Here is a 27,099-nt window from a genome sequence, read left to right on the forward strand (position 1 = left end):
CGGGTTTCTGGACAATATCTATCATTGTTTTGTGTTGGTAATTGATTTACAATAATAAATATATACATACATTTGCATAAAGCAGCATATTTGTCAACTCCCATGTTGATAAGAGTATTAAATACTTGATAAATCTCCCTTTAAGGTACATTTTGAACTGATAAAAAATGTGCGATTGATTATTTGAATCGATTGACAGCCCTAAAAAATCCTTTGGTAAATTTCAAACAACACATGCTCTGTAGAGGTCACTTTCATTGAAAGTACACAAATTAAAAAAGGTCGAAAAACTCATTAAAACTTATCAGTCAAAAGTAAAATAAATCACAAAAAGGAAAATATACATGTAGGAAACATATTGTGTGTAGGTCTGAGGGCTTATTCAGTACCTCTACCTAAATAATACAGAATAGCAGTTACTCTAGGATAAAAGAAAAAAGACATTATAAAACGGAAGTAAAGTTTCTTCCTTTTTAAAAATGTTCTGTAAGACTTTCGTTACAAAATCTTGGATTATGACAAAAAAAATCAATAAAGAAACCCGACAATAGTTTGATTAGTTTTAAAGTCACGTCTGAACTCTGCATGCTCTCAGCGCGGTAGATGCTTCCAGCTTAAGTTTAGTGAAATCTGCTGCTGTAGAGACTCTGACTGAAGCAGTAAAAACATTTCCGCAATGTAGTCAGAGAATAAAACGAGTCCAGATCCAAAGCGTCAACGTAACGGCGTCCACTCCATCTTTTCTCAACGGTTCAAGGGGGGGGGGGGGAGGCGAGAGGTGCAGAGCAGCATGGAGAGGTAATGATGCTCTTTGCTTTCCCATTATCCTCTCACCACGGTTGGATGCACACTGCACGACCCCCCCTCCTCCAGCTGTATGAGAGAGGACATCCAGTCATCTGCAGGATGTAACATAAAGCCTAATGGAGACCGGACAGTCTACAGTACCGCTGTCAATCAAACCTGCCAACGCTTCTTGTGAAATAAAAAAGGAAAAGAAACCGCTGAGCTGAATGCCCACACTGCCTCTCAGGAAAAGCTCCAAACCTGCAAAAAAAAAAAAAAAAACGATTCAGAAGAGAAAATAGAGTCGATTTGTCAGCGCTGCAGCGACATTTCACTGTCACACCTCACAGTGCTGCATTAACGTAGGAAACAAGACACATTCAGGCACAACTAGAACACACGAGCAGCTAGAAAACACATTTTTAAAAATCTAAGCATGACGAGAACAAAAAGAAGACATTAACAGAATAATTGATGTATTCTGTATCTCAGTGTTGCTGTTTGAGCTGCTTTTGGATTCAAACCTCACCCCTACGCAGTTTTGAAAAACTAAAGTTTAAAACGCGTTCTGAACACAGAGGTCACATCGTTCTATCATCCCGAAGACGGAGCACTTGAATGTTGTTTTTAATGGTACGACAGCTTTATTTGGCCAATTTATTTTATTTACTACAGGTTTGAGTCTGTGACAGAATCTATCTTCATACATTTAGATTTTTATTTGTTTTTTATCCACATTATGTGCGGTTGTGTACTTTGAAAGTAAAGCTGATTATACACGCCGCAAACATCTGTTTCTAGTGCTGCAAACAGCTGTTTCTAGTGGGCCAGAAACATCTGTTTCTATGCACCTACGTGCTGCAAACAGCTGTTCCTAGCGGGCCGCAAACAGCTGTTTCTATGCGCCGCAAACAGCTGTTTCTAGCAAGCTGCAAACAGCTGTTTCTATGCGCTCCAAACAGCTTTTTCTATGCGACCATACGCTCCAAACAGCTGTTTCTATGCGCTCCAAACAGATGTTTCTAGTGTCGCAAACAGCTGTTTCTATGTGCTCCAAATGGCTGTTTCTATGTGCTCCAAATAGCTGTTTCTATGCACTCAAAACAGCTGTTTCTAGTGCCGCAAACAGCTGTTTCTAGTGCAGCAAACAGCTGTTTCTATGTGCCTATGCATTACAAACAGCTGTTTTTAGTGCCGCAAACAGTTGTTTCTATGTGCCTATGCGCTACAAACAGCTGTTTCTAGTGCCGCAAACAGCTATTTCTATGCGCCTACGCGCTACAAACAGTTATTTCTAGTGCCGCAAACAGCTGTTTTTATGCACCTATGCGCTGCAAACAGCTGTTTCTAGTGTTGCAAACAGCTGTTTCTATGCACATATGCGCTGCAAACAGCTGTTTCTAGTGCTGCAAACAGCTGTTTCTATGTGCCTATGCGCTGCAAACAACTGTTTCTAGTGCTGCAAACAGCTGTTTCTATGCGCCTACGGGCCGCAAACAGCTGTTTCTACGCCATCGTTCATAAATTTAAAATATATTTAGTGCTCTGATAGTGCTACGTTCTTATCTGAGTGCATGAATAAATCAATGAATTTTGTTTTATGAAAAGAAAAAAGCCCCCCGCCGCTATTTTTACCAGCCTCCTCAGTCAGAGGATAAGATAAATAGGATAAGGAAAGCAGGATGAGAACCATACAGTAACTAACAAGGGCTACAAAGTGAACAATGTCGTACTCAGTGTATTGATTCAATATAAACAAATAGACAGAGTTATTTTGGAGTATGAATGAGTAACTAGGAAACTCACGCATGCTAGCTAACAAGCTTTGCATTGCTTTCCGTGAAAAAATTAACTCCATATAAATATAAATAATGAAAATTACAACCGTTTTAAGGGGTGAGGATCACATTTTCAGTTGCTGATTTATCGTCTTGGAACAAAACTCTTTGAACTCAACATACGTTTTCAACATTAATTTAAAAAAATCAGAATGTAATTGATCCAAACCAGCTGAAGAGTCTGGATTCATGTTTCAGATAAACAATGATCACTGTGTGTTTTTATCTGTCAACAAATAAAACATGTCTGAACGGAAACTTTCACTGGACTCCTAATTTTAGTGAGTTTTAGCAGTAAAAGGAGACTTTAAATCTATCAAGGATGGAATTCACTAATTACGTCAGGCCGACACGGAGAAACCACCGGTGTCAAGTTTGAGTCCACCTCCTTTTAGCTTTGGTTTGGTCTCCACCAACTCCTGAGTCAAATATCTGCCTTTTTAGCTGCTAAATGTTCCACTTTCTGTACTGAACATATTGGTATTGAACTTATCGCCTTACTCTAGTCATCTTTGTTTGTACATTTAGGTATTTAGGACTTGTATCTGTAAACTCTGTTCTGCAGGTTTATAGATTCAGTTTAGCAATAGAGCGCTGCAGGGATGATGTATTTTTGGAGGCCAACCAGGAAGTTAGCATCATCCTGGTTCCCTCGACAAAAAGCCAATGGGATTTTTCCATTGGATTTTGGATTACTGCAGAAAATAAGCTCTTTGGCAAACACATTTATGAAACTTACATGTTTTGTTCAGCAAGATAATCTTCACAAATGATATTTTTGAATGCAATCTCCAGAAGTAAAAAAGCTTAGGCTGTAAAAAAAACTACACCACGGTCACATGAACGCGAGTATACACAATTAATTAATTAATTTATTAATTAATATCTTAAAATTTCTTGTAAATGACTAGAACAACTTCACACAAAGTGCTGAGCTGCATCTAAAATTAATTTTCAAGTTCCCAGCTTTCAGATGATGTACACCACTTCTATGTGACATCAACTGTTGATTTTTTATCTCCCCCCGAACATCCTCTGTCCCCCAACCTTACCACTCTAAAAAAGAGGGCAGAGTGGTAAGGCGTTAAGAGAAGTAGAAAACATCCTGTTGAAAATGAAAGTAAAAATGTGAGGCTTGTGGTCTGAAGAGACTTCGGTGAATTTCCGGTGTGTGTGTGTAACTGACGACTACATAAAATACTACCCTTAGTCCAACGCTCACATTCGGGCTTACTCTTTGTTCCAGAACAACAACCCAGGTACGACGTTTCCAATAATCCACAAATGTGTAATAAATTTGTTCTTCCTGTGATTGTGAAATAGCTTTTTATTTGTTTTGAATAGAATATACAAAATATGATCATTGTAAGAACTAGCAAAATTAATCATATTGTTTTTTAGAATATTGAGATTTTGTGTCTCTCATTATAATGTAGTCTAATTTGATTCGACTCTGCGTCTTGTGCTGCTGTTTTTTTATGTGTTTGGTTGAGTGTCACTCACACATTGAAATATGAACTCAGAGTTTTACTGTATTTTATTCTCCAGTCATGGGAGGTGGAGAGTCCACAACTGGAGCAGCTCCTCCATGTAAGATTGTTTATAAATAACATATTTCTTGTTTAAAACTACACATTGTTGCATGATGACTGTATTTTTCACAATCTTTTATTTTGTCTGAACATCTGTCATGCATTTGTCAGTTCTCGGCAGACCATGGAGTGACATACTGTGGGAGTGAGTATCTGCTCCTTTTTCAACAAAATCTTTCACTTTTAAACATCACAAATGTACTTGTGATGGACCTGTTCTGCTTGTTTCGTCATTTGATGATATCCTGATTAACTTACCAGTTGTTGTGACATCTGGTCATAACATGGAAAGTTTCTATAAGATGACTCTAATATAACGTCTCCTTCTCTGAGCAGAGACAGATCCAGCGCTCTGCAGTATGTGAAGGACTACAAACCTCAGACTGAAGGCCAGCAGCTCAGGATTCTTCTTTACGGACCGGTTGGAGCTGGAAAGTCCAGTTTCATCAACTCTGTCCAAAGTGTCTTACAAGGCCGAATGTACACGCAAGCTTTGGCGGACAACACCTCTTACGAGTGTTTCACCAAAAGGGTATGAGGAACTTTTGATTGTGTTAATGAAGAAAACATCCCGATTGCTTGGCTTCCGGAAGTGCTGCTTGTAGCATTGTCATGACATGTGCCCGTTTGGAGCGCATTCCCGTTCCTGTTTCGGGAGTGCTGCTTGCAGCGTCGTCAAGGGCATGCCCATTCGAAGTACGTTCCCATTCCGAGCTCGTTCTTGTTTCAAGCGTGTTCCCGTTCCGAGAGGGCTGATTGCTTGGCCCCATGGATATATAAAGAGAACTGGATACAGCGCTGAAGGCGGGGCCCTGTTCATTCCTATGAAAGTTGTTCCGTGGCGCATGATGCCAAAATGGCTCGACTTCCAGTGGAAAAGAACCCAGATCTTCCGGCGATCTTCCGCAGCCATTGGGCCCATGGAGCAGGCGCAGTAGCGCCCGCTCGGTCATATGGCTCGGTGACATGGCTCGGTCACGGAGTCACAACCGTCTTGCTGTTGTCACAGCTTGCTAACTCCGCCTCTGGGCACTCGCTCCAGCCTCGGTCTGGATCTCATTCACATGAACGGAGGAAGGGAAATAACTCTGGATTCAGCTATTAGTACATTTTACAACTTTTAGGACCTAATGATTTAAATAAGGGCTATTAGAGTGTTCATACTGGGGAGTTGATTCACCTCAAAACAAATTATCCGCTGAGTTACAGACTTTCTTTCCCAATGTAAGTCTATGGGAAAAAGTATTTTTGGGCCCAATGGCATCACGTTACGGACACGGAAGTTGTAGTACCGCCGTTTGTCTACTATGAAAATTGGGATCAACAACCAGCAGGGATTGCTGCTTGCAACGTTGTCGGGGGCGTGCCCGTTCAAAGAGGATTTTTTTTTTTGCTGTGGCAACAAAGATAAACGTTACCAACGGAAATACTGAATCTAACACAGTTTACTATATGCTAGCTGGGTATTGATGTGTATGTTTTTCCTCATAGTGATAATAATTGCTTCACTTTTCTCTATATTTGCTTTATAGTACGCAACCTGCAAGATCCCAAAAGGAAGTCCAAAGACGTTTTACCCTTTTGTCTTAAATGAAATCATGGGACTGTATCCACACAAAGGTGTCCTTGTGGATGACGTCAAACTGGCTATGGTGGGACATATGAAGGATGGTTACACGGTACGGTTACTGCAAACTTTGCAGATTTTTTCCACATAATTACTTAATATTATTATTTTTAATTACAAGTTATTTATAGTGCAATTGTCATTTAACTTGATTTTAACCTGTTTTCCAGTTCGATTCTGAATCAACGTTGTCGGACCTTAGGCCTAATGCTTTCTACAACGAACATCCAACTGACAACGACAAAGTGCACGTTCTGGTTTGTGTTGTTCCTGCCAACACAGTTTCTCTAATGAGACCCGAAACTGTGCAGAAGATTCGGGAAATCAGGATGGAAGCCACTAAACTGGGTGAGAGTAGAAATCTTTCTTTATAGACCTCTTTTCGGTTAGTAACCATGATGACGTATTTTGTGGGCGGAGCGTTAAGTGGAGGCAGAATAATTCTCTGGCTACCAAGTATTGTTGGCTTGTTTTTTAACAATGGCTGAAGAAAGTACTAGTTTCTCTCAATATGTACTGTCTCTCTCTCTTCAGGATCACGAGTGTTAGTTGAGAAAGTTATTCATGTCAGTTACGGGCCTCAGTGGTTTTCTGCTTTTTGTCCTGACAGGGATTCCTCAAGTGGCCATTCTCACCAAGATTGACCAGGCCTGTCCTGAAATCAAAGACGATTTAAAGAAGGTCTACAAGCTCAAGTACCTGAAGGAAAAGGTATGTTTAATTAATAATATTATGAATTTGCAAAGAGATGGAGTCAGTTGAAAATGTATTGAGTTATAAGGTCAAAACATTTCAAATATATGAGCATTATCCAACTTATTCTCTTCCTATACCTTTTCTGATGCTCAGTCTCGGGGTCCTGGCCAATTCAAATACACGGAACACAAAGTTTCTGTTGTAGGATTACTGCTGTCGTATACAGATCATAGACTGTAGGCTATAGAGCTCAACAGTGAGGTTCAGGAAGTGAAAATCCCATTCATATTCTGAATCGCAGATCTGATTATTAGCCATAATGTCGTAACCATCCAAGGTAGACTAACCACGAGCTACGAGACTGTGAAACGATCGCACAGCAGTTCGTGAAATAGTCACGAAATTGAATGTTTTGATTTGTGTACATTGACATGAATGTCAAATTTTTTTCGTGATGGTCGGCACGAAATCAATTCGTATGTAACCTACGTAATTATGAACTAGGAAGTATAACGAGCAGCGAACGCGCGTAGGAAGGAGGTCGGGGTGGATGTGTGGGTCAAGAAACACAGGACTTTCACCCAGAAGACCGGTGTTCGTGTCCCATATGAAACCTGAAGTCAACGTTGATTTATTTGTCACGTAACTTCCATACTTCAGTTACGGAACTTACAGAGTTATATAAACGCAAACCACCATCTTTTCCTAAACCTAACTAAGTAGTTTGTTGCCTAAACCTAACCAAGTCGATCTTTTCCTAAACTGAGTAGTTTCTTTTTGAAAAGACTGGAGCGGAAATTGACACATGCATCACTTGTTGCTGGACATTCGTAGGAAAAAGCACTAAAAATATGTTGTTTATTCGCCGTGTCCTGGAAAAGTACTGTACTACCCACACTCCTAAGTGTAACAGCGACGTCTCTGATTGGGTGAGCTCGCTCTTATCATAGCAATGTTTACCACACCCGCTAACGGATAGTTAGGGTACGTGCTTGTATGTGCTGCTTAATGGCGTCTGTCCCGGATTACAAACCGCACCAACACGGAGGCTCATTTGGAAATCTTCTCTGATTTTACAGAAATATAAATGTGTTTCTGTAGACGAGGTAAAGCGAGAAATAGGACGAGCAGTTGCTGAATCTGTCTTCATTTTAGATCGTTAGTTAATTTAAATGTTTTTTGGGAGTTTCCAGAGGCAGAAGTTTGCCATTCGAAATGGTTTATGGGATGAGTAGTTCCTTCACTCTTAAAATAATTATATACACAGTCTTGTACCTTTGCCTTTTTTCCCATTTTCCAATGTTTTTTTGCTCCGAATTAAATGTTTAATGGTCATGATTCATCTCGTAGATGGTTGGCTTGATTTCTGAAATATCAATGGAATAAATGAATGGGAAATTAAAAAAATGGGCGGTCACTGTTGAGCTGTATATATAGATGGACGACATGCCTCCAGTTCCTCCCACTGTACAAAAGTTAAGCCAAAATATCCCGGATACGGGAGCTGTCATCTTGAGATCTTGCCGTTATTTGGAGCCGTGGTATTAAGGTCCCGCCCACACACCTGTCTGAGTCAATCACGAGCTGAGCACGGTCACAGCTTGTCAGCGTGAGCCACCTAGCTGCTATGTTAGCACCACGATAGCTGTTTGGCCAACCCGTTCTCACTCCCAACTCATAAAATACCACCGTTTGGTAAGTGCCCATCAGCATCTGAAACCGATGCCTGGAGGCACCCTTTAGCAACTGTATGTGATGAACCAGGCTTTCAAGTAACTCCAATGTAAACCCACCCGCAGCGTTATTCGAATGGCATTGTCAACACTGTCAGTTTCAAAGGGTAACCACGGCCTTCATTTTAAAATGCATGATGGATCGTAATGTCTCGCCAATACCTCATCCGCTTAGTAAGATCAGTCTCGGTCCAACTGTCCAATCTGATCAGGGCAGTGAGTACAAAAGTCTTGATCGTTCTGAGCTGTAATTTGTGAACAGAAATGTTGTGATTTTTTAAAATGTAGATGGAGGAGTTCAGTGCAGATGTGGGTATTCCCATGAACTGTATCTACCTTGTGAAGAACTACCATGAAGAAATCAACCTCAACAGTGACGTTGACTCACTGATCCTGAGCTCACTGAAATCCATCATCAACTTTGGAGATGACTTCATCAATTTCCGCAAGAGTCAGTTTGAAGCTTCAGACACATCTGCTTGATTGCAGCATAAAAACGTATTTCATGCTGTCAGAATAACAATCTGCTGTTTTTATAATTTTCCGTGCAAATTCTTCAGACAAAAATCTGTGCTTGTGCTCATGTTCCATCATTCATAATTAGAAGCTGATTGAGAAAATACATTTTCAGGGCCTTTAATTTGCTGTAGAAATCCCTCAATCCAACAGTGTCTCGATCAACTCATTTTGATTATCCCATTAACATTCAACATTGTTGAAACCCACAAAACTTTATATTAATTAATTTCTTTCTCTCTTTTTTGCCTTTAGTAGATAGTAGTACAGCCGAAGATAGAAAGTAAAGTGGGGAGAGATGGGACGGCCTGCAGCAAAGAGATGCCTAACTTTATATTCATTCACTTGCTCATTTTCTTTAGCATGGTGGAATTAGCATATTAGCATTTTTTTTTTCATAAAAAGCTTTATAATATTAAGACTTTGTGTTGGTTCAGTATAGTGTACTTTGATACTTTGAACTCTGCGTTTTGAATTGCTGTTTTCTTTAGTTAATAGTTTTTCTGACAATACTGTATGCAATTTTGATGTGTTTGGTTGAGTGTCACATTGAAATATGAACTCAGAGTTTTACTGTGTTTTATTCTCCAGCCATGGGAGCTGATCCGTCCAATTTTGAAGCAGGCCCTCAATGTAAGATTGTTTAAAAATTACTAAATACATTGTTGCATGATGACTGTATTTTCACAATCTTTTATTTTGTCTGAACATCTGTCATGTATTCATCAGTACTTGGCAAACCATGGAGGGTCATAAAGTGGGAGTGAGTATCTGCACCTTTTTCAACAAAATCTTTCACTTATAAACGTCACAAATGTACTTGTGATGGACCTGTTCTGCTTGGTTCCTCATTTGATGACATCCTGATTAACTTCCTAGTTGTTGTGTGACATCTGGTGAAAGTTTCTGTAAGATGAATCTAATGTAACGTCTCTTTCTCTGAGCAGAGACAGATCCAGCGCTCTGCAGGATGTGAAGAACTACAAACCTCAGACTGAAGGCCAGCAGCTCAGGATTCTTCTTCACGGACCGGTTGGAGCTGGAAAGTCCAGTTTCATCAACTCTGTCCAAAGTGTCTTACAAGGCCGAATGTACACGCATGCTTTGGTGGATAACACCTCTGGCCACTCTTTCACCAGAAGGGTATGAGGAACTTTCGATTGTGTTGATAAAGAAAACATCCCAAAACTTTGCAAACTTTTATTCATATATCTTTTACTACTTTTTAGCCAAAGGTTACAAAGTGAGAGGTTTCTGCCTTTTTCAGTGGAAGAGAAACAAAGTGTTATAACAAACTCCATAAGAACAGCAGCTTAAAGTCACTTTAAAGTAAACAATATTAAAACAAAGGGAAATAAAGCTATGGATAAAAGATCAAAGCATCATATTAAAACAACAGCAGAACAATCCACTAATACAACTATCATTCAGGAAGACAAGTTTCTGAACATGCAGCAGTGACACAACTGCTGCAAATAAACTGTTTAAGGCCCACAGCTGACAGGCAGCCTTAACTGACTTTTCCTGTTTGACTTCTTGTGAGGACTCCACCTACGTGGACATTTTTATCTTTTTAGCCTGGCTTTTACTTAACTCGTCAATTATTACTTTATTAGTTTTTAAGACTTATTGATTGATTTTCATAACATTTCTATCTCTTGAGCCTATTTATTCTACTGACCTTTATATATTTGAAGTTTATTGTTGGTTTGCAATATTCTATTGTCTGTTTTTTAATTTTTTTTTGTCTTGTTTTTTGTCTGTGCCGTTTTAATCTTGCACTGTGAACACTTTGGGCTGCAATAAAGTTGAATTAAGTTGAGTTGTTTATTCAGCTACCGCAGGAAATTGTACAAGAGCAGCTATTGTACAATATTCTGCAACTGTGGTTAAGGTTGAGTTTAGTCAACTGAAACTGCCTCTACTTCTCAGTAAGTAAAGGTCATTAGAAATGTTGAAAATCCTTTCTGATGCGTTCTCATTTATGTCTGCTGTTTCTTCTTTCTTTGAATAATTTTAATTACTAGAACAGTGCCCATTCGGAGCGGCCCGATTTGTTAGCCCCCGGGAGTGCTGCTTGCAGCGTTGTCGGGTCGGGCCTGTTCCAAGTGGGCCAATTGCTTGGCATTGGCATTGTTGAGGGTGTGCCCATTTGAAACGCGTTCCCATTCGAAGCGGGCCGATTGCTTGGCTTCCGGGACTGCTGCTTGCAGCGTTGTTTGGGGCATGCTCGTTCAAAGCGCGTTCCTGTTCCAGGCGAGCCGATGGCTTGGCTTCCGGGCGTGATGCTTGCAGCATTGTGGTGGGCGTCCCGTTCGAAGCGCGTTCCCGTTCCAAGTGGGCCGATTGCATGGCCCCCGGGAGTGCTGCTTGCACTGTTGTCAGAGGCGTACCCGTTCAAAGTACGTACCCGTTCCGAGCGGGCAGATTAGTTGGCTTCTGGGAGCGCTGCTTGCAACGTTATCGGGGGCATACCCGTTCGAAGTGCGTTCCCATTTCAAGCAGGCCGATTGCTTGGCTTTCGGGAGTGCTGCTTGCAGCATTGTCGGGTCGGGCCCGTTCCAAGCGGGCCGATTGCTTGGTTTCCAGGAGTGCTGCTTGCAGCGTTGTTTGGGGGCATGCCTGTTAGAAGAGCGTCCCTGTTAGAAGCGGGCTGATTGCTTGGCTTCCTCAGTCCTCAGAGCCTTGAAGCCTTGCCCTCGCTGCTGCATAGAGGACTGGTCGATTGTTTATTCAAAGTTATTAATGCAGTCTGTTTTTGCTCATAGTGATAATAAATGCTGCACTTTTCTCTGTATGTGCTTTATAGTACACAACCTACAAAATCCCAAAAGGAAATCCAAAGATCTTTTACCCTTTTGTCTTCAATGACATCATGGGCCTGGATCCAACCAAAGGTGTCCTTGTGAAAGACGTCAAACTGGCTATGATGGGACATATGAAGGACGGTTACACGGTACAGTTACTGCAAACTTTGCAGATTTTTTTTCCACACAATTACTTAACATTATTATTTTTAATTAGAATTAATTTATAGCCTAGTGATATTGTCATTTAACTTGATTTTAATCCAGTTCAATCCTGAATCACCGTTGACCGACCTTAGGCCTAATGCTTTCTACAACGAAATTCCAACTGACAACGACAAAGTGCACGTTCTGGTTTGTGTTGTTCCTGCCAACACAGTTTCTCAAGTGAGAGATGAAACTGTGCAGAAGATTCGGAAAATCAGGATGGAAGCCACTAAACTGGGTGAGTAGTAGAAATCTCTCTTTATAGCCCTCTTTTCTATTAGTAAACATGATGAAGTATTTTGTGGGCGGAGCGTTAAGTGGAGGCAGAATAATTCTCTGGCTAGCAAGTATTGTTGGCTTGTTTTTTTAACAATGGCTGAAGAAAATACTAGTTTCTCTCAATATGTACTGTCACTCACTCTCCAGGATCACGAGTGTTAGTTGAGAAAGTTATTCATGTCAGTTACGGGCCTCAGTAGTTTTCTGCCTTTTGTCCTGACAGGGATTCCTCAAGTGGCCATTCTCACCAAGATTGACGAGGCCTGTCCTGAAATCAAAGACGATTTAAAGAACGTCTACAAGCTCAAGTACCTGAAGGAAAAGGTATGTTTAATTAATAATATTATGAATTTACACAGAGATGGAGTCAGTTGAAAATGTATTGAGTTATACGGTCAAAACGTTTTAAATATATGAGCACTATCCGACTTATTCTCTTCCTATACTTTTTCTGATACTCAGTCTCGGGGTCCTGGCCAATTCAAATACACATAACACAAAGTTCCAGTTGTAGGATTACTGCTGTTGTATACAGATCATAGACTGCTTAGAACTCAACAGTGAGGTTCAGGAAGTGAAAATCCCATTTATATTCTGAATCGCAGATTTGATCATTAGCCATAATGTCGTAACCATCCAAGGTAGACTAACCATGAGCTACGAGATTGTGAAACGATCGCACAGCAGTTCGTGAAATAGTCACGAAATTGAATGTATTGATTCGTGTACATTGACATGAATTTCAAATTTTTTTCGTGATGGTCAGCACGAAATCAATTCGTATAATCCACGTAATTTTGAACTAGGAAGTATAATTAGTGGTGAATGCCGCGCAGGGATGGGGTCGGGGTGGATGTGTGGGTCAAAAAACACAGGACTTTAACCCAGAAGACCGGTGTTCGTGTCCCGTATGAAACCTGAAGTCAACGTTGATTTATTTGTCACGTAACTTCCGTATTGAAGTTACGGAATTTACTGAGTAAGTAGTTTGTTGCCTAAGCCTAACCAAGTTGATCTTTTCCTAAACCTAACTGAGTAGTTTCGTTTTGAAAAGACTGGAGCGGAAATTGACACATGCATCACTTGTTGCTGGACATTCGTAGGAAAAAGCACTAAAAATACATTGTTGAAAGTCGTGCTGAGCGTCACGAAAAGAAAGGGGAATTTGTGTCTATGTACACGAATCAATTTTGTGACTTTTACACAAACTGCCGTGAGACTGTGTTGTTTGTTCGCCATGTCCTGGATAAGTACTCTACTACCCACAATCCTAAGTGTAACAGCGACGTCTCTGATTGGTGGAGCCAGCTGTTAAAGGGACTGTTTGTAACTTCTTACATGTATAAATCATTGCGGGTCGGTGTCCCATGCGCGCTCGTGTGTGGCTACGCTGTTTAGACAAGACTCCAACACAAACTACATGGAAGCACCAAAACCACAAAGTTGTATTTAGTGAAGCCCGTCTGTTAAACAGTGTTGGCCGCGGTCGGAGGACGCGGGGGAGACCGCAGCTTTGGTCTCCAGGGCTGGAGTCTCTGCTCCTCTGCTCCTCTGCCTGCCTTCACTCACACACCGCGCTCGTTCTTGCTCTTTCGCTCCACTCTCACGTGCATGTGCGCACACTACACAGAAGAGTTAGTTTAGATCTGAGAATATCTAGTGAATGAACAGTGGACGTTTGTGCAGAAATAAATGCTGCAGCTCCTCCAGACCAACAGAGGTATCCCGTGTCTTGTTATCGTCTCCGACCAAAACTCCGGTGTCTCCCCTGTTCCTTCTGACCGCGATCGGGAGGCTGAAGCAGGAAAAGCCGACACTAGGATCAGCATTGATTCATGGAGAGACCTTCGTCTGGTCAGCTAACATTACTGCCAAACAGCTGAAATATAGAGTGATATTGTGGTTTTAGCTGACGTGTGTCGCCTCACTGTTTTGAGTGATGCTCATTCATGTCTATGTAGAGCGAGCACAAGCACGAGCCCGACGTTGACTTTCGTTGACTTAACGGCCACAGGTGTCGCTGTTAACAAGCATTTCTGATTCTTACAAACAGTCCCTTTAAAATAGCAATGTTTACCACACCTGCTAACGGATAGTTAGGGTACGTTCTTCTACACGCTGCTTGATGGCGTCTGTCCCGGATTTCAAACCACGCCAACATGGCAGCTCGTTTGGAAATCTTCTCTGATATTACGGAAATATGAATGTGTTTCTGTAGACGAGGTAAAGCGAGAAATAGGGCATGCAGTTGCTGAATCTGTCTTCATTTTAGATCGTTAGTTAATTTCAAAGTTTTTTGGGAGTTTCCAGAGGCAGAAATTCTCCATTCACAATGGTTTATGGGATGAGTAGTTCCTTCACTCTTATAATAATTATATACACAGTCTTGTACCTTTGCCTTTTTTCCCATTTTCCAATGTTTTTTTGCTCCGAATTAAATATTTAATGGTCATGATTCATCTCGTAGATTGTTGGCTTGGTTCCATGCATAGTCTTAATCGTTCTGAGCTGTAATTTGTGAACAGAAATGTTGTGATTTTTTAAATGTAGATGCAGCAGTTCAGTGCAGATGTGGGTATTCCCATGAACTGCATCTTTCCTGTGAAGAACTACCATGAAGAAATCGACCTCAACAGTGATGTTGATTCACTGATCCTGAGCTCACTGAAATCCATCGTCAACTTCGGAGATGACGGCATCAACTTCTGCAACAGTCAGCCTGAAGCTTCAGTCACATCTGCTTGATTGCAGCATAAAAACGTATTTCATGCTGTCAAAATAGCAATCTGCAACATTAACCAGCACAATTTCTAACACAATCTTCTACATGATTTCTTTGCTTATTTGTTTGTATGTGTTATAGCTTTAAAGCCCCCAGAAACCTGGCTCAAATCATCAGTGTTTCTTAGTAAATATTCATGAATTAAAAACGTTTGTCAGTGTGATGCAAAAATGCAGTGCGGAAATCGGTGCAAATTATCCACGTTGCCGTGTTCCATTTTTCGTCAATGAGCCAAAAACACTGAATTTCTTAGTTAAGTACACAATACATAAACTAATCTGACCCCAAATGGGATGCTAACGTTAGCTGTTGTGACTAGCCCTGTTCCATGACCAAAATAATGTTAGCAAGTGCATATCAGGTATATTACCATCTTCATCGTATCCCAGCTGCTGGTTGATGTCAAACCATACATTGTCCTTTATTTGGTTGTTGAGGTAGTAGTGTTTGTCGTACATTACTGGGTGTTGAGAAGTGGACGGCCCATTGTTATTTGAAAACACCAATAGTCCGAAAAATGTCCCATTGGACTGTAAAAACTCATTTGTCCAACAGTCCGCTACCCAGAAAAACAAACTCCCATGTTCCAAGGCCCCAAAAATACACACTCTCCATGCAGCAAACGGAAGCGTATGGCTAATTGTTATGCCGAATGACTGCAATCAGTTGGAACAAAGGATTTCATTGGTCAAACATGTATTTCCGCGGACAGAAATCTACTAAAATCGAGGTCCGTCCATATATTTTTTCTCTCACACGAATGTTCCACAGGGTTCCGCAAGCATTCATAAGAACCCACAAAATCTGTTTTTATAATTTTCTGTGCAATTTTTTCGGACAAAAATCCGTGCTTGTGCTCATGTTCCGTCATTCATAATTAGAAGCTGATTGAGAAAATATGTTTTCAGGGCTTTTAATTTAATGTAGAAATCCCTCAATCCAACAGTGTCTCCATCAACTCATGTTGATTATCCCATTAACAATCAACATTGTTGAAACCCACAAAACATAATATTAATTTCTTTCTCTTTTTTTGCGTTTAGTAGATAGTAGTACAGCCGAAGATAGACAGTAAAGTGGGGAGAGAGGGGACGTTCTGCAGCAAAGAGATGCCCCACTTTATATTAATTTCTAATAGAGATCCAAAAGATACCAAATATTTTAAGTCTTGTATTGTAATATTGCACAAATGTCACCACCATGTAGCTTCAATGAACAGCTGCAACACAATAAATCTTGCTTTTCTAACCCTCTAATAATTTGTTGTTGGCCTCCACCTTCACCTGTGTTATTAAATCAGGTGGCATTCTTTTGGGAATGTAAACTGTTTTTGCCAGCAGCTATCTAAACACAGTTGTTCGGCTCCTTTTCTGTGTTGCATGACAGCGTGGCGAATGCTAAGCTAGCTAAGTAGCTAGCCATCCAACCAGCGGGTTGGTGGCCAACGGCAGCGCTGTAAAGATAAATTGAGGGCGTATAAATCTTTTGATGCCTATAGTTAACTATCCTTCAGTAAAGTCAGTTAAAAAGAGATTCGTACAATATCGGTGAAGCGTTTCAGAGACGGAGAGAAAAGGTTGCTAATAGTTTAGTCTTCTGCTAACGGCAGTCGTGAGCCATTTGGCTAAATATTAGCAACATTTTCTCTCCATCTCTGAAACGTTTCGCCGATATTGTAGCTCGCTAGAGCCTCGAATCACAGATGATATTTTAGATGTGTAAATTTAGCCCATTGCTATCGTTAGCCTCCAGTCTTTCCTTTGTTTTGCCTCCAGCTAACACCGTGACCTCATCATGACGTTGACACAAAAAGGGTCTAAAACAGGGTTTCTTAAAGTCGTTGGGTCCGAATGGAAATTGTAGTACAAAAATGCAGAACATTTAAATTCAATTTGATATAAAATATGTTTGACTACTCTGCTATAGCAGCTGTAGATGATGATATTTTGCTTCGTCATGGTGAGTCTCAGCGACTGCTTGTATGTCTGAGGTGGAGGATATTTTTCTGTCGGCGGGATACATAGAATATTAAAACATTTTAAAATTGGTGTGACAGAATGTTACCAAGCAGACTTATTAAAAGGTGAGATACTGGTATATTCAATCTCAAACTACCTCCTCTCTGTTCTGCTCATCACATGGTCACTGCGCCTCACACAGGCTGGAAGACATCATTACAGCTCAAGGGCCAATTTTAAGCTGCAGATAAATTACATTACAAAATAAACTAACTAAATAGCAAAATTATTACTAATTTCTCAAATCATAGTTAAATAGTTGGTATCCAATTTTCACCACTCGCCCTGCAGTGCTAAATGATTTCAGTCAAATTAATATCTGGTTGTGATTGATAAAGGTTTGTGGAGTTTATAAGCAGATAATATGAATTTCAGAAATACTGCACTCAGAACTTAAAATGTGTGTCAAAGATAACCAGAAGGTCTGAGAGACTGTGTACAAACGCATGTTGCAAAATGTTAAAAAGGAAAAATTGAGTATGTATTTTATCTTTGTAAGGTGTCCTTGGGTGTCCTGAAAGGCGCCACCAAATAAAATGTATTATTATTATTATTATTATTATTATTATTATTAAAAGGAAATCATAACCTGTGTCACCTCTGAGCTCACACTGACGATGACAGTGAATTTATTTAACAGTTGTATCAGCAGAGAGCCCCAGCAGAGGGCAGCATGCTGTTATTTACTGTTGACTTCCTGTTGCTGCTGCTGGTTGAATCTTCTTCCTATCAGCATCTCAAAGTGTGAACACAGACGGAACAGAACCACTTAATCATAACTATATATGAATTAAATACTATAATAATTATAACTTCTTTAAACTTCTTGATTAAGGTAAAATGTGAATACTTTAAAGAGCTAAAACATGTTGTTGTCAAAAAAACTGTTTTTAAATGTATTGTTAATAGTTTTTTATTCTTAAAATGAAGAAAAAAACATTTGCTAACCTTCCCGATTTCCCCGGGAGACTCATAATTGTTCTGTATTTCTCTTGATTTATGAAAAATTTCACACCTTTTTTCTCTTTTTTGTTATCAAACAACACAGTCTCCCGGCAGTTTGTGTAATAGTCACAAAATGTATTCTATTTGATTCGTGTACATAGACACAAATTTCTCCTTTCCAACGAATGTCCAGCAACGCATGTGTCAATTTCCGCTCCAGTCTTTTCAAAATAAAACTGCTTAGGTTTAGGAAAAGATTGACTTGGTTAGGCTTAGGCAACAAAACTGCTTAGTTAGGTTTAAGAAAAGATTGTGGTTTGTAGTTAAATAACACCGGGGTTTGAATCCCACCCCTTTGCTGCATGTCATCCCCTCTCTCTCCCCCTTTCTCAACTATCACTATCACTATCACTATCAAATAAAGTCAAATAGACAAAAAAAAGTCCAAAAAATATCCAAAAAATGTTAGAAAATTATTAGTAAAATATGTGAAATTTCTTTTTGAAAAAAATCTGAACAAATATGTGAAAAATGTCATAAAAGTATAAAAAGAATTATTAGTAAAATATGTGAACAAAATTGTGGCAAATATCAAAAAAATATGTAAACAAAAAAATTCTGAAAAAATATGTGAAAATTATTAGTAAAATATGTCATTTTGGATTCACAACTCAAATTTGATAAACAAGGTGAAATATTCTTCTCTGAGCAGAGACCAATCCAGCGTTCTGCACTATGTGAAGGACTACAAACCTGAGACTGAAGGCCAGCAGCTCAGGATTCTTCTTTACGGACCGGTTGGAGCTGGAAAGTCCAGTTTCATCAACTCTGTCGAAAGTATCTTACGTGGCCGAATGTACGCACAAGCTTTGGTGGACAACACCTCTGGCGGCTGCTTCACCAAAAAGGTATGAAGAACTTTTGATTGTGTTGATAAAGAAAACATCCCAAAACTTTGCAAACTTTTATTCGTATTTATTTTACTACTTTTCAACCAAGGGTTACAAAGTGAGAGGTTTCTGCCTTTGCAGTGGAAGAGAAATAAAGTTATAATAAAACTCCATAAGAACAGCAGCTTAAAGTCACTTTAAAGTAAACAATATTAAAACAAAGGGAAGTAAAGCTATGGATAAAAGAGATCATAGCATCATATTAAAACAACAGCAGAACAATCCACTAATACAACTATTATTCAGGAAGACAAGTTTCTGAACATGCAGCAGTGACACAACTGCTGCACATAAACTGTTTAAGGCCCACAGCTGACGGGAAACCTTAATTGACTTCCTGTTTGACTTCTTGTGAGGACTCCACCTACTTGGACATTTTTAGAGGAAACCTTTATCTTTTTAGCCTGGCTTTTACTTAAAGGGACTGTTTGTAACTTTTTAAGCGTATAAATGTAGCGGGTCGGCACACATGCGCGCTCGCGTGTGGCTGGAGCCTCGTTTCCGCTGCCTGCTCTCCTTCACTCAGACAGCGCGCGCGTCCTCCACCTCTAGATGTGAACGCGCGCTCAATCCACACTGCAGAAGAGTTAGTTTAGCTCTGAGAATATCTAGTGAATGCACAGGGGACATTTGTGCAGAAATAAATGCTGCAGCTCCTCCAGATCAACAGAGGTTTCCCGTGTCTTGTGAAGTGACGGAGCTCTTCAGAGAGTTATGTTGTCTTCTCGTTACCGACCGGGTGCCGGTGTCTCCTCTGCTCTCTCCGGCTGCGAGCGGAGAGAGCAGGGAGACATGCTGCAGAGCCCCGCTGCTTCAGCCTGCACTTAGGCAGGAAAAGCCAACACTAGGATCAGATCTAAATCATGTTCATGGAGAGACCTTCGTCTGGTCAGCTATCATTACTGCCAAGCAGCTGAAATATAGAGTGATATTGTGGTTTTAGCTGACGTGTGTCGCCTCACTGTTTTGAGCGATGCTCGTTCAGGTATATTTAGAGCGAGCAAGCGCGAGCAAGCGCGAGCAAGCGCGAGCAAGCGCGAGCTCGACGCTGACTTTCGTTGATTTCACTGCCACAGGTGTCGCTGTTAAGAAGCATTTCTGAAAGTTACAAATAGTCCCTTTAAGGTGCCTCGTCATTTATTGCCTCAGTTTTTAAGACTTAATCATTGATTTTCATAATATTTCTATCTCTTGAGCCTATTTATTCTACTGAACTTTATGTAATTGAACATTTTATGGTTTATTGTTGTTTTGCAAAATGATATTGTTTATTTTTTGTCTTGTTTTTGTCTTTTTTTTAAATCTGTGCTGTTTTAATCTTGCACTGTGAATCACTTTGGGCTACAATAAAGTTGAGTTAAGTTGAGTTGTTGTCGGTGTCCCATGCGCGCTCGCGTGTGGCTACGCTGTTCAGACAAGACTCCAACACAAACTACACGGAAGCACGAAAACAGCAAAGTTGTATCTAGTGAAGCCCGTCTGTTAAACAATGTTGGCCACGGTCGGAGGACACGGGGGAGACCGTAGCTTTGGTCTCCAGGACCGGAGTCTCTGCTGTACTCTGCTCCTCTGCTCCTCTGCCTACCTTCAGTCAGCTAGCTCCACCTCACGTGCATGCGCGCACACTCCACACTGCAGAAGACTTCGTAGCTCTGAGAATATCTAGTGAATGTACAGTGGACGTTTGTGCAGAAATAACTGCTGCAGCTCCTCCAGACCAACAGAGGTTTTCCGTGTCTTGTGAAGTGACGGGGCTCCGCAGAGAGTAACGTTATCGTCTCCGACCAAAACTCCGGTGTCTCCCCTGTTCCCTCCGGCCGCAGCCAAAAGCCAACACTAGGATCAGCACTGATTCATGGAGAGACCTTCGTCTGGTCAGCTAACATTACTGCAAAGCAGCTGAAATATAGAGTGATATTGTGGTTTTAGCTGACGTGTGTCTCCTCACTGTTTTGAGCGATGCTCGTTCATGTCTATTTAGAGCGAGCACAAGCGCAAACGGCCACAGGTGTCGCTATTAACAAGCATTTCTGATTCTTACAAATAGTCCCTTTAAGGTTGCAGGTTTAGTCAACTGAAGCTGCCTCTACTTCTCAGTAAGTAAAGGTCATGAGAAATGTTCAAAATGTTTCTGATGTGTTCTCATTTATGTCTGCTGTTTCTTCTTTCTTTGAATAATTTTAATTACTAGAGCAGTGCCCGTTCGGAGCGGCCCAATTTCTTGGCTTCCGGAAGTGCTGCTTGCAGCGTTGTTGGGGGTGTGCCTGTTCGAAGCATGTTCCTGTTTCGAGCGGGCAGGTGGCTTGACTTCCAGGAGTGCTGCTTGCAGCATTGTCGGGTTGTGCCCGTTCCACGCAGGCCGATTGCTTGTTCCCCAGGAGTGCAGCTTGCAATGTTATCGGGGGTATTCCCGTTCAAAGTGCGTTCCCATTTCGAGCGATTGCTTGGCTTCCGGGAGTGCTGCTTGCAGCATTATTGAGGGTGTGCCCGTTTGAAGCGCGTTCCCGTTCGAAGCAGGCTGACTGCTTGACTTCCGGGACTGCTGCTTGCGGCGTTGTCGGCGGCGTACCCGTTCGAAGAGCGTTCCTGTTCCGAGCGAGTCAATTGCTTGTTCCCCGGGAGTGCTGCTTGCAGCGTTATCCGGGGGGCGAGCCCGTTCGAAGCACTTTCCCGTTCCAAGTGGGCCTATTGCATGGCCCCCGGGAGCACTGCTTGCAGCGTTGTTGGGGGCGTACCCTTTCAAAGTACGTTCCCGTTCCGAGCGGGCCGATTACTTGGCTTCTGGGAGCGCTGCTTGCAGCGTTGTAGGGGGTGTGCCCGTTCAAAGCTTGTTCCCGTTCCTTCCGAACACGTTCCCGTTCCGAGTGGGCTGATTGCTTGTCCCCCAGGAGTGCTGCTCGCAGCGTTTTCGGTCGTGCCCATTCCAAGCAGGCCGCTTGCTTGTTCCCCGTGAGTGCTGCTCGCAGCGTTATCGGGGGGCGTGCCCCTTCAATGTAAGTTTCCGTTCCAAGCAGGGAGATTGCTTGTCTTCCAGGAGTGCTGTTTGCAGCGTTGTTGGGTTATGCCTGTTCCGAGTGGGCCAATTGCTTATTCCCCGGGAGTGCTGCTTGTAACATTATCAGGGGCATGCCCATTCAAAGCACGTCCCCGTTCAAAGCAGGCCAATTACTTGGCTTCCTCGGTCCTCAGAGCCTTGAAGCCTCGCCCCTGTTGCTGTATAGAGTACTGGTCGATTGTTTATTCAAAGTTATTAATGCAGTCTGTTTTTGCTCACAGTGATAATAACGCTTTTCTCTATATGTGCTTTATAGTACACAACCTTCAAGATCCCAAAAGGAAAGCCAAAGACCTTTTACCCTTTTGTCTTCAATGACATCATGGGCCTGGATCCAACCAAAGGTGTCCTTGTGAATGACGTCAAACTGGCTATGATGGGACATGTGAAGGACGGTTACAAGGTACAGTTACTGCAAACTTTGCAGATTTTTTCCACATAATTACTTAATATTATTATTTTTAATTACAAGTTATTTATAGTGCAATTGTCATTTAACTTGATTTGAACCTGTTTTCCAGTTCGATCCTGAATCAACGTTGTCGGACCTTACGCCTAATGCATTCTACAACGAACATCCAACTGACAACGACAAAGTGCACGTTCTGGTTTGTGTTGTTCCTGCCAACACAGTTTCTCAAGTGAGAGATGAAACTGTGCGGAAGATTCGGGAGATCAGGATGGAAGCCACTAAACTGGGTGAGAGCAGAAATCTCTCTTTATAGCTCCCTTTTCTGTTAGTAAACATGATGAAGTATTTTGTGGGCGGAGCGTTAAGTGGAGGCAGAATAATTCTCTGGCTAGCAAGTATTGTTGGCTTGTTTTTTTAACAATGGCTGAAGAAAGTACTAGTTTCTCTCAATATGTACTGTCACTCACTCTCCAGGATCACGAGTGTTAGTTGAGAAAGTTATTCATGTCAGTTACGGGCCTCAGTGGTTTTCTGCTTTTTGTCCTGACAGATATTCCTCAAGTGGCCATTCTCACCAAGATTGACCAGGCCTGTCCTGAAATCAAAGATGATTTAAAGAACGTCTACAAGCTCAAGTACCTGAAGGAAAAGGTATGTTTAATTAATAATATTATGAATTTGCACAGAGATGGAGTCAGTTGAAAATGTATTGAGTTATAAGGTCAAAACATTTTAAATATATGAGCACTATCCGATTTATTCTCTTCCTATACCTTTTCTGATATCCAGTCCCGGGATCCTGGCCAATTCAAATACACATAACACAAAGTTCCTGTTGTAGGATTACTGCTGTTGTATACAGATCATAGACTGTTGACTATAGAGCTCAACAGTGAGGTTCAGGAAGTGAAAATCCCATTCATATTCTGAATCGCAGATTTGATTATTAGCCATAATGTTGTAACCATCCAAGGTAGACTAACCACGAGCTACGAGATTGTGAAACGATCGCACAGCAGTTTGTGAAATAGTCATGAAATTGAATGTATTGATTCGTGTACATAGACACGAATTTCACATTTTTTCCGTGATGGTCAACACGAAATCAATTCTCATAATCCACGTAATTGTGAACCAGGAAGTATAATTAGTGGTGAACGCAGCATAGGGATGGGGTCGGGGTGGATGGTGGGTCAAAAAACACGTGACTTTCACCCAGAAGACCGGTGTTCGTGTCCCGTGTGAAACCAGAAGTCAACGTTGATTTATTTGTCACGTAACTTCCATACTTCAGGTACGGAACTTACGGAGTTATTTTAACCCAAACCACCATCTTTTCCTAAACCTAACTAAGTAGTTTGTTGCCTAAGCCTAACCAAGTCGATCTTTTCCTAAACCTAACTGAGTAGTTTCGTTTTGAAAAGACTGGAGCGGAAATTGACACATGCATCACTTGTTGCTGGATATTCGTGGGAAAAAGCACTAAAAATACATTGTTGAAAGTCGTTCTGAGCGTCAAGAAAAAAAAGGGGAATTCATGTTTTTGTACACAAACTGCCGTGAGACTGTGTTGTTTATTCGCGATGTCCTGGAGACGTACTGCACTACCCACAATCCTAAGTGTAACAGCGACGGTCTGATTGGTGGAGCTCGCTGTTAAAATAGCAATGTTTACCACACCTGCAAACGGATAGTAAGGGTACGTTCCTCTACGCGCTGCTGGATGATATCACGGAAATATAAATGTGGTTCTGTAAACGAGGTGCGGTGAGAAATAAGGCATGCAGTTGCTAAATCTGTCTTATTTTACATCGACATTTCATTTAAAAGTTTTTCAGGAGTATCCAGAAGCAGAAATTCACAATGGTTTAAGGGATGAGTAGCTCCTTCACTCTTATAATAATTATATAAACAGTCTTGTACCTTTGCCTTTTTCCCGTTTTCCAATGCTTTTTTGCTCAGAATCAAATGTTTAATGGTCATGATTCATCTCGTAGATGGTTGGCTTGGTTCCATGCTTAGTCTTGATCGTTCTGAGCTGTAATTTGTGAACAGAAATGTTGTGATTTTTTTAAATGTAGATGGAGGAGTTCAGTGCAGATGTGGGTATTCCCATGAACTGCATCTTCCCTGTGAAGAACTACCATGAAGAAATCGACCTCAACAGTGACATTGACTCACTGATCCTGAGCTCACTGAAATCCACCATCAACTTCGGAGATGACTTCATCAACTCCCACAACAGTCAGCCTGAAGCTTCAGACACATCTGCTTGATTGCAGCATAAAAACGTATTTCATGCTGTCAAAATAACAATCTGCAACATTAACCAGCACGATTTCTAACACAATCTTCTGCATGATTTCTTTGCTTATTTGTTTGTATGTGTTATAGCTTTAAAGCCCCCAGAAACCTGGCTTCAGATCATCAGTGTTTCTTAGTAAATATTCATGACTTGAATACTTTTCTTAGTGTGATGCAAAAATACAGTGCGGAAATACAGAAAATCGGTGCAAATTAGCCGCGTTGCCGTGTTCCATTTTTCGTCAATGAGCCAAAACCACTGAATGTCTTAGTTAAGTACACAATACATAAACTAATCTGACCACAAATTTGATGCTAACATTAGCTGTTGTGGCTAGCCCCGTTCCGTGACTAAAATAATGTTAGCAAGTGCATATCAGCCACATTACCATCTTCATCGTATCCCAGCTGCTGGTTGATCTCAAGCCATACATTGTCCTTTATTTGGTTGTTGAGGTAGTACTGTTTGTCGTACATTACTGGGTGTTGAGAAAGGGATGGTCCATTTTTATTCCAAAACACCAATAGTCCGACAAATGTCCCATTGGACCGAAAAAGCCCATTTGTCCGACAGTCTGTTACCCTGAAAAACAAACTCCCATTGTTCCAAGGCCCCAAAAATACACACTCACTATCCAACAAACAGAAGCATATGGCGATCAGTTGGAACAAAGGATTTCATTGCAATTTTTTCGGACAAAAATCCATGCTTCAATTTCTGCCTTTAATTTGCTGTAGAAATCCCTCATTCCAACAGTGTCTCCATCAACTCATGTTGATTATCCCATTAACATTCAACATTGTTGAAACCCACAAAACATAATATTAATTTCTTTCTCTTTTTTTTTTTGCTTTTAGTAGATAGTAGTATAGCCGAATATAGACAGTAAAGGGGGGGGGGGAGATGGGACGTCCTGCAGCAAAGGGATGCCAAAAGATATCAAATATTTAAAGTCTTGTATTGTAATATTGCACAAATGTCACCACCATGTAGCTTCAATGAACAGCTGGAACACAATAAATCTTGCTCTTCTAACCCTCTAATAATTTGTTGTTGTCAAATCTGTATCTCTCGGAGCAATACGGAGCAGAGAACTGTTGGCCTCCACCCTCACCTGTGTTATTAAATCAGGTGGCATTCTTTTGGGAATGTAAACTGTTTTTGCCAGCAGCTATCTAAACTCAAACCACCAACACTATCTGTGACCTCGGAACGTCGCGTTACTGAATCATGTAATGTGTTGTACAAAGTGCTAAGGTCACAGATATGGGGCTAGTCCGGCCCAGAACATCGCTCTGCTGGCTACTACAGACCACAAGCTAACGGTCAAGTACGGTTCTATGCCAACGGCGCCAGAATTCTCCAGAGAACTCTCCAGGATCACCAGTGTTAGTTGAGAAAGTTAACATTAATCAACGGGACCAGATTAGCCGACCCCTACGCCGCTGGAGAATACTGCAGGAGGAGGAGACGGCTGGCTAACGTTAGATTGTCTGTCTCTGTAACTGGCTATTTAGCTAACTAGCTTGTCTGGAGACTGACAAGATAGCTAGCTATCGCCCGCTCTCCTGCTGGCAAAGTAGAGGCAGACGTACCGTGACCCGACGCTGTCCGCTGTTGGGCTCATTTTCTGTAGCATGGTAGAATTAGTAAGGTAGCTAGCTAACTAGCCAGTCACTAAATGAGTACAATTTAACAACTTAATGCTTCATCCTCACACTCTGGTCACAGCGTAGGAAAGCACAGTGCTATCACCAGATGAGGGACAACTTTGTTCGGCTCCTTTTCTGTGTTGCATGACAGCGTGGCGAATGCTAAGCTAGCTAAGTAGCTAGCCGTCCGCCCAGCGGGCTGGTGGCCAACGGCAGCGCTGTAAAGATAAATTGAGGGCGTATAAATCTTTTGATGCCTATAGTTAACTATCCTTCAGTAAAGTCAGTTAAAAAGAGATTCGTACAATATCGGTGAAGCGTTTCAGAGACGGAGAGAAAAGGTTGCTAACAGTTTAGTCTTCTGCTAACGGCAGTCGTGAGCCATTTGGCTAAATATTAGCAACATTTTCTCTCCATCTCTGAAACGTTTCGCCGATATTGTAGCTCGCTAGAGCCTCGAATCACAGTTTGTCATCTCTAATGTCTGTAATATCTGGATTCTGGCACCCAGAACACAGCAAGATGACATTTTAGATGTGTAAATTTAGCCCATTGCTATCGTTAGCCTTCAGTCTTTCCTTTGTTTAGCCTCCAGCTAACACCGTGACCTCATCATGACGTCGACACAAAAAGGGTCTAAAACAGGGTTTCTTAAAGTCGTTGGGTCCGAATGGAAATTGTAGTACAAAAATGCAGAACATTTAAATTCAGTTTGATATAAAATATGTTTGACTACTCTGCTATAGCAGCTGTAGATGATGATATTTTGCTTCGTCATGGTGAGTCTCAGCGACTGCTTGTATGTCTGAGGTGGAGGATATTTTTCTGTCGGCGGGATACATAGAATATTAAAACATTTTAAAATTGGTGTGACAGAATGTTACCAAGCAGACTTATTA

The 27,099-nt window shown here is 41.2% G+C and overlaps 1 protein-coding gene and 1 long non-coding RNA gene across 4 annotated transcripts; both read left to right on the plus strand.

Moving 5' to 3' along the window:
* The first annotated feature begins 118 nt into the window (after positions 1 to 118).
* On the plus strand, positions 119 to 2,882 carry LOC119476570. Its single transcript, XR_005204043.1, has 2 exons — positions 119 to 1,947; positions 2,032 to 2,882. It is a non-coding gene; the product is annotated as an uncharacterized LOC119476570 (long non-coding RNA).
* An 812-nt stretch (positions 2,883 to 3,694) lies between these two features.
* LOC119476544 lies at positions 3,695 to 25,591 on the plus strand. 3 transcript variants are annotated; one of them, XM_037749918.1, is made up of 16 exons: positions 3,695 to 3,883; positions 4,173 to 4,214; positions 4,328 to 4,361; positions 4,553 to 4,748; positions 5,749 to 5,895; positions 6,014 to 6,191; positions 6,454 to 6,554; positions 8,561 to 8,723; positions 9,380 to 9,421; positions 9,518 to 9,551; positions 9,736 to 9,931; positions 11,598 to 11,744; positions 11,863 to 12,040; positions 12,305 to 12,405; positions 24,325 to 24,566; positions 24,597 to 25,591. In XM_037749918.1, the coding sequence occupies exons 2-15, from the start codon at positions 4,175 to 4,177 to the stop codon at positions 24,517 to 24,519; spliced, it is 1,752 nt and encodes a 583-aa protein (XP_037605846.1). In that variant the 5' UTR covers positions 3,695 to 3,883; positions 4,173 to 4,174; the 3' UTR covers positions 24,520 to 24,566; positions 24,597 to 25,591. The 3 variants fall into 3 exon arrangements, with proteins under 3 accessions (XP_037605846.1, XP_037605844.1, XP_037605843.1); XM_037749916.1 differs by having other exon boundaries at positions 24,325 to 25,591; XM_037749915.1 differs by lacking the exons at positions 24,325 to 24,566; positions 24,597 to 25,591 and adding an exon at positions 14,632 to 16,119 and having other exon boundaries at positions 3,696 to 3,883.
* The last annotated feature ends 1,508 nt before the right edge of the window (positions 25,592 to 27,099 follow it).

Source organism: Sebastes umbrosus, chromosome 18, assembly GCF_015220745.1.
Source record: "Sebastes umbrosus isolate fSebUmb1 chromosome 18, fSebUmb1.pri, whole genome shotgun sequence".
Classification (NCBI taxonomy): domain Eukaryota; kingdom Metazoa; phylum Chordata; class Actinopteri; order Perciformes; family Sebastidae; genus Sebastes; species Sebastes umbrosus.

Coding starts and splice junctions, on each gene's coding strand:
- LOC119476544 (XM_037749916.1), top strand. CDS start 4,175: ATGGGAGGTGGAGAGTCCACAACTGGAGCAGCTCCTCCAT. Junction 4,749..5,748: donor ACGAGTGTTTCACCAAAAGG/GTATGAGGAACT, acceptor TTTGCTTTATAG/TACGCAACCTGCAAGATCCC. Junction 9,932..11,597: donor GCCACTCTTTCACCAGAAGG/GTATGAGGAACT, acceptor TGTGCTTTATAG/TACACAACCTACAAAATCCC.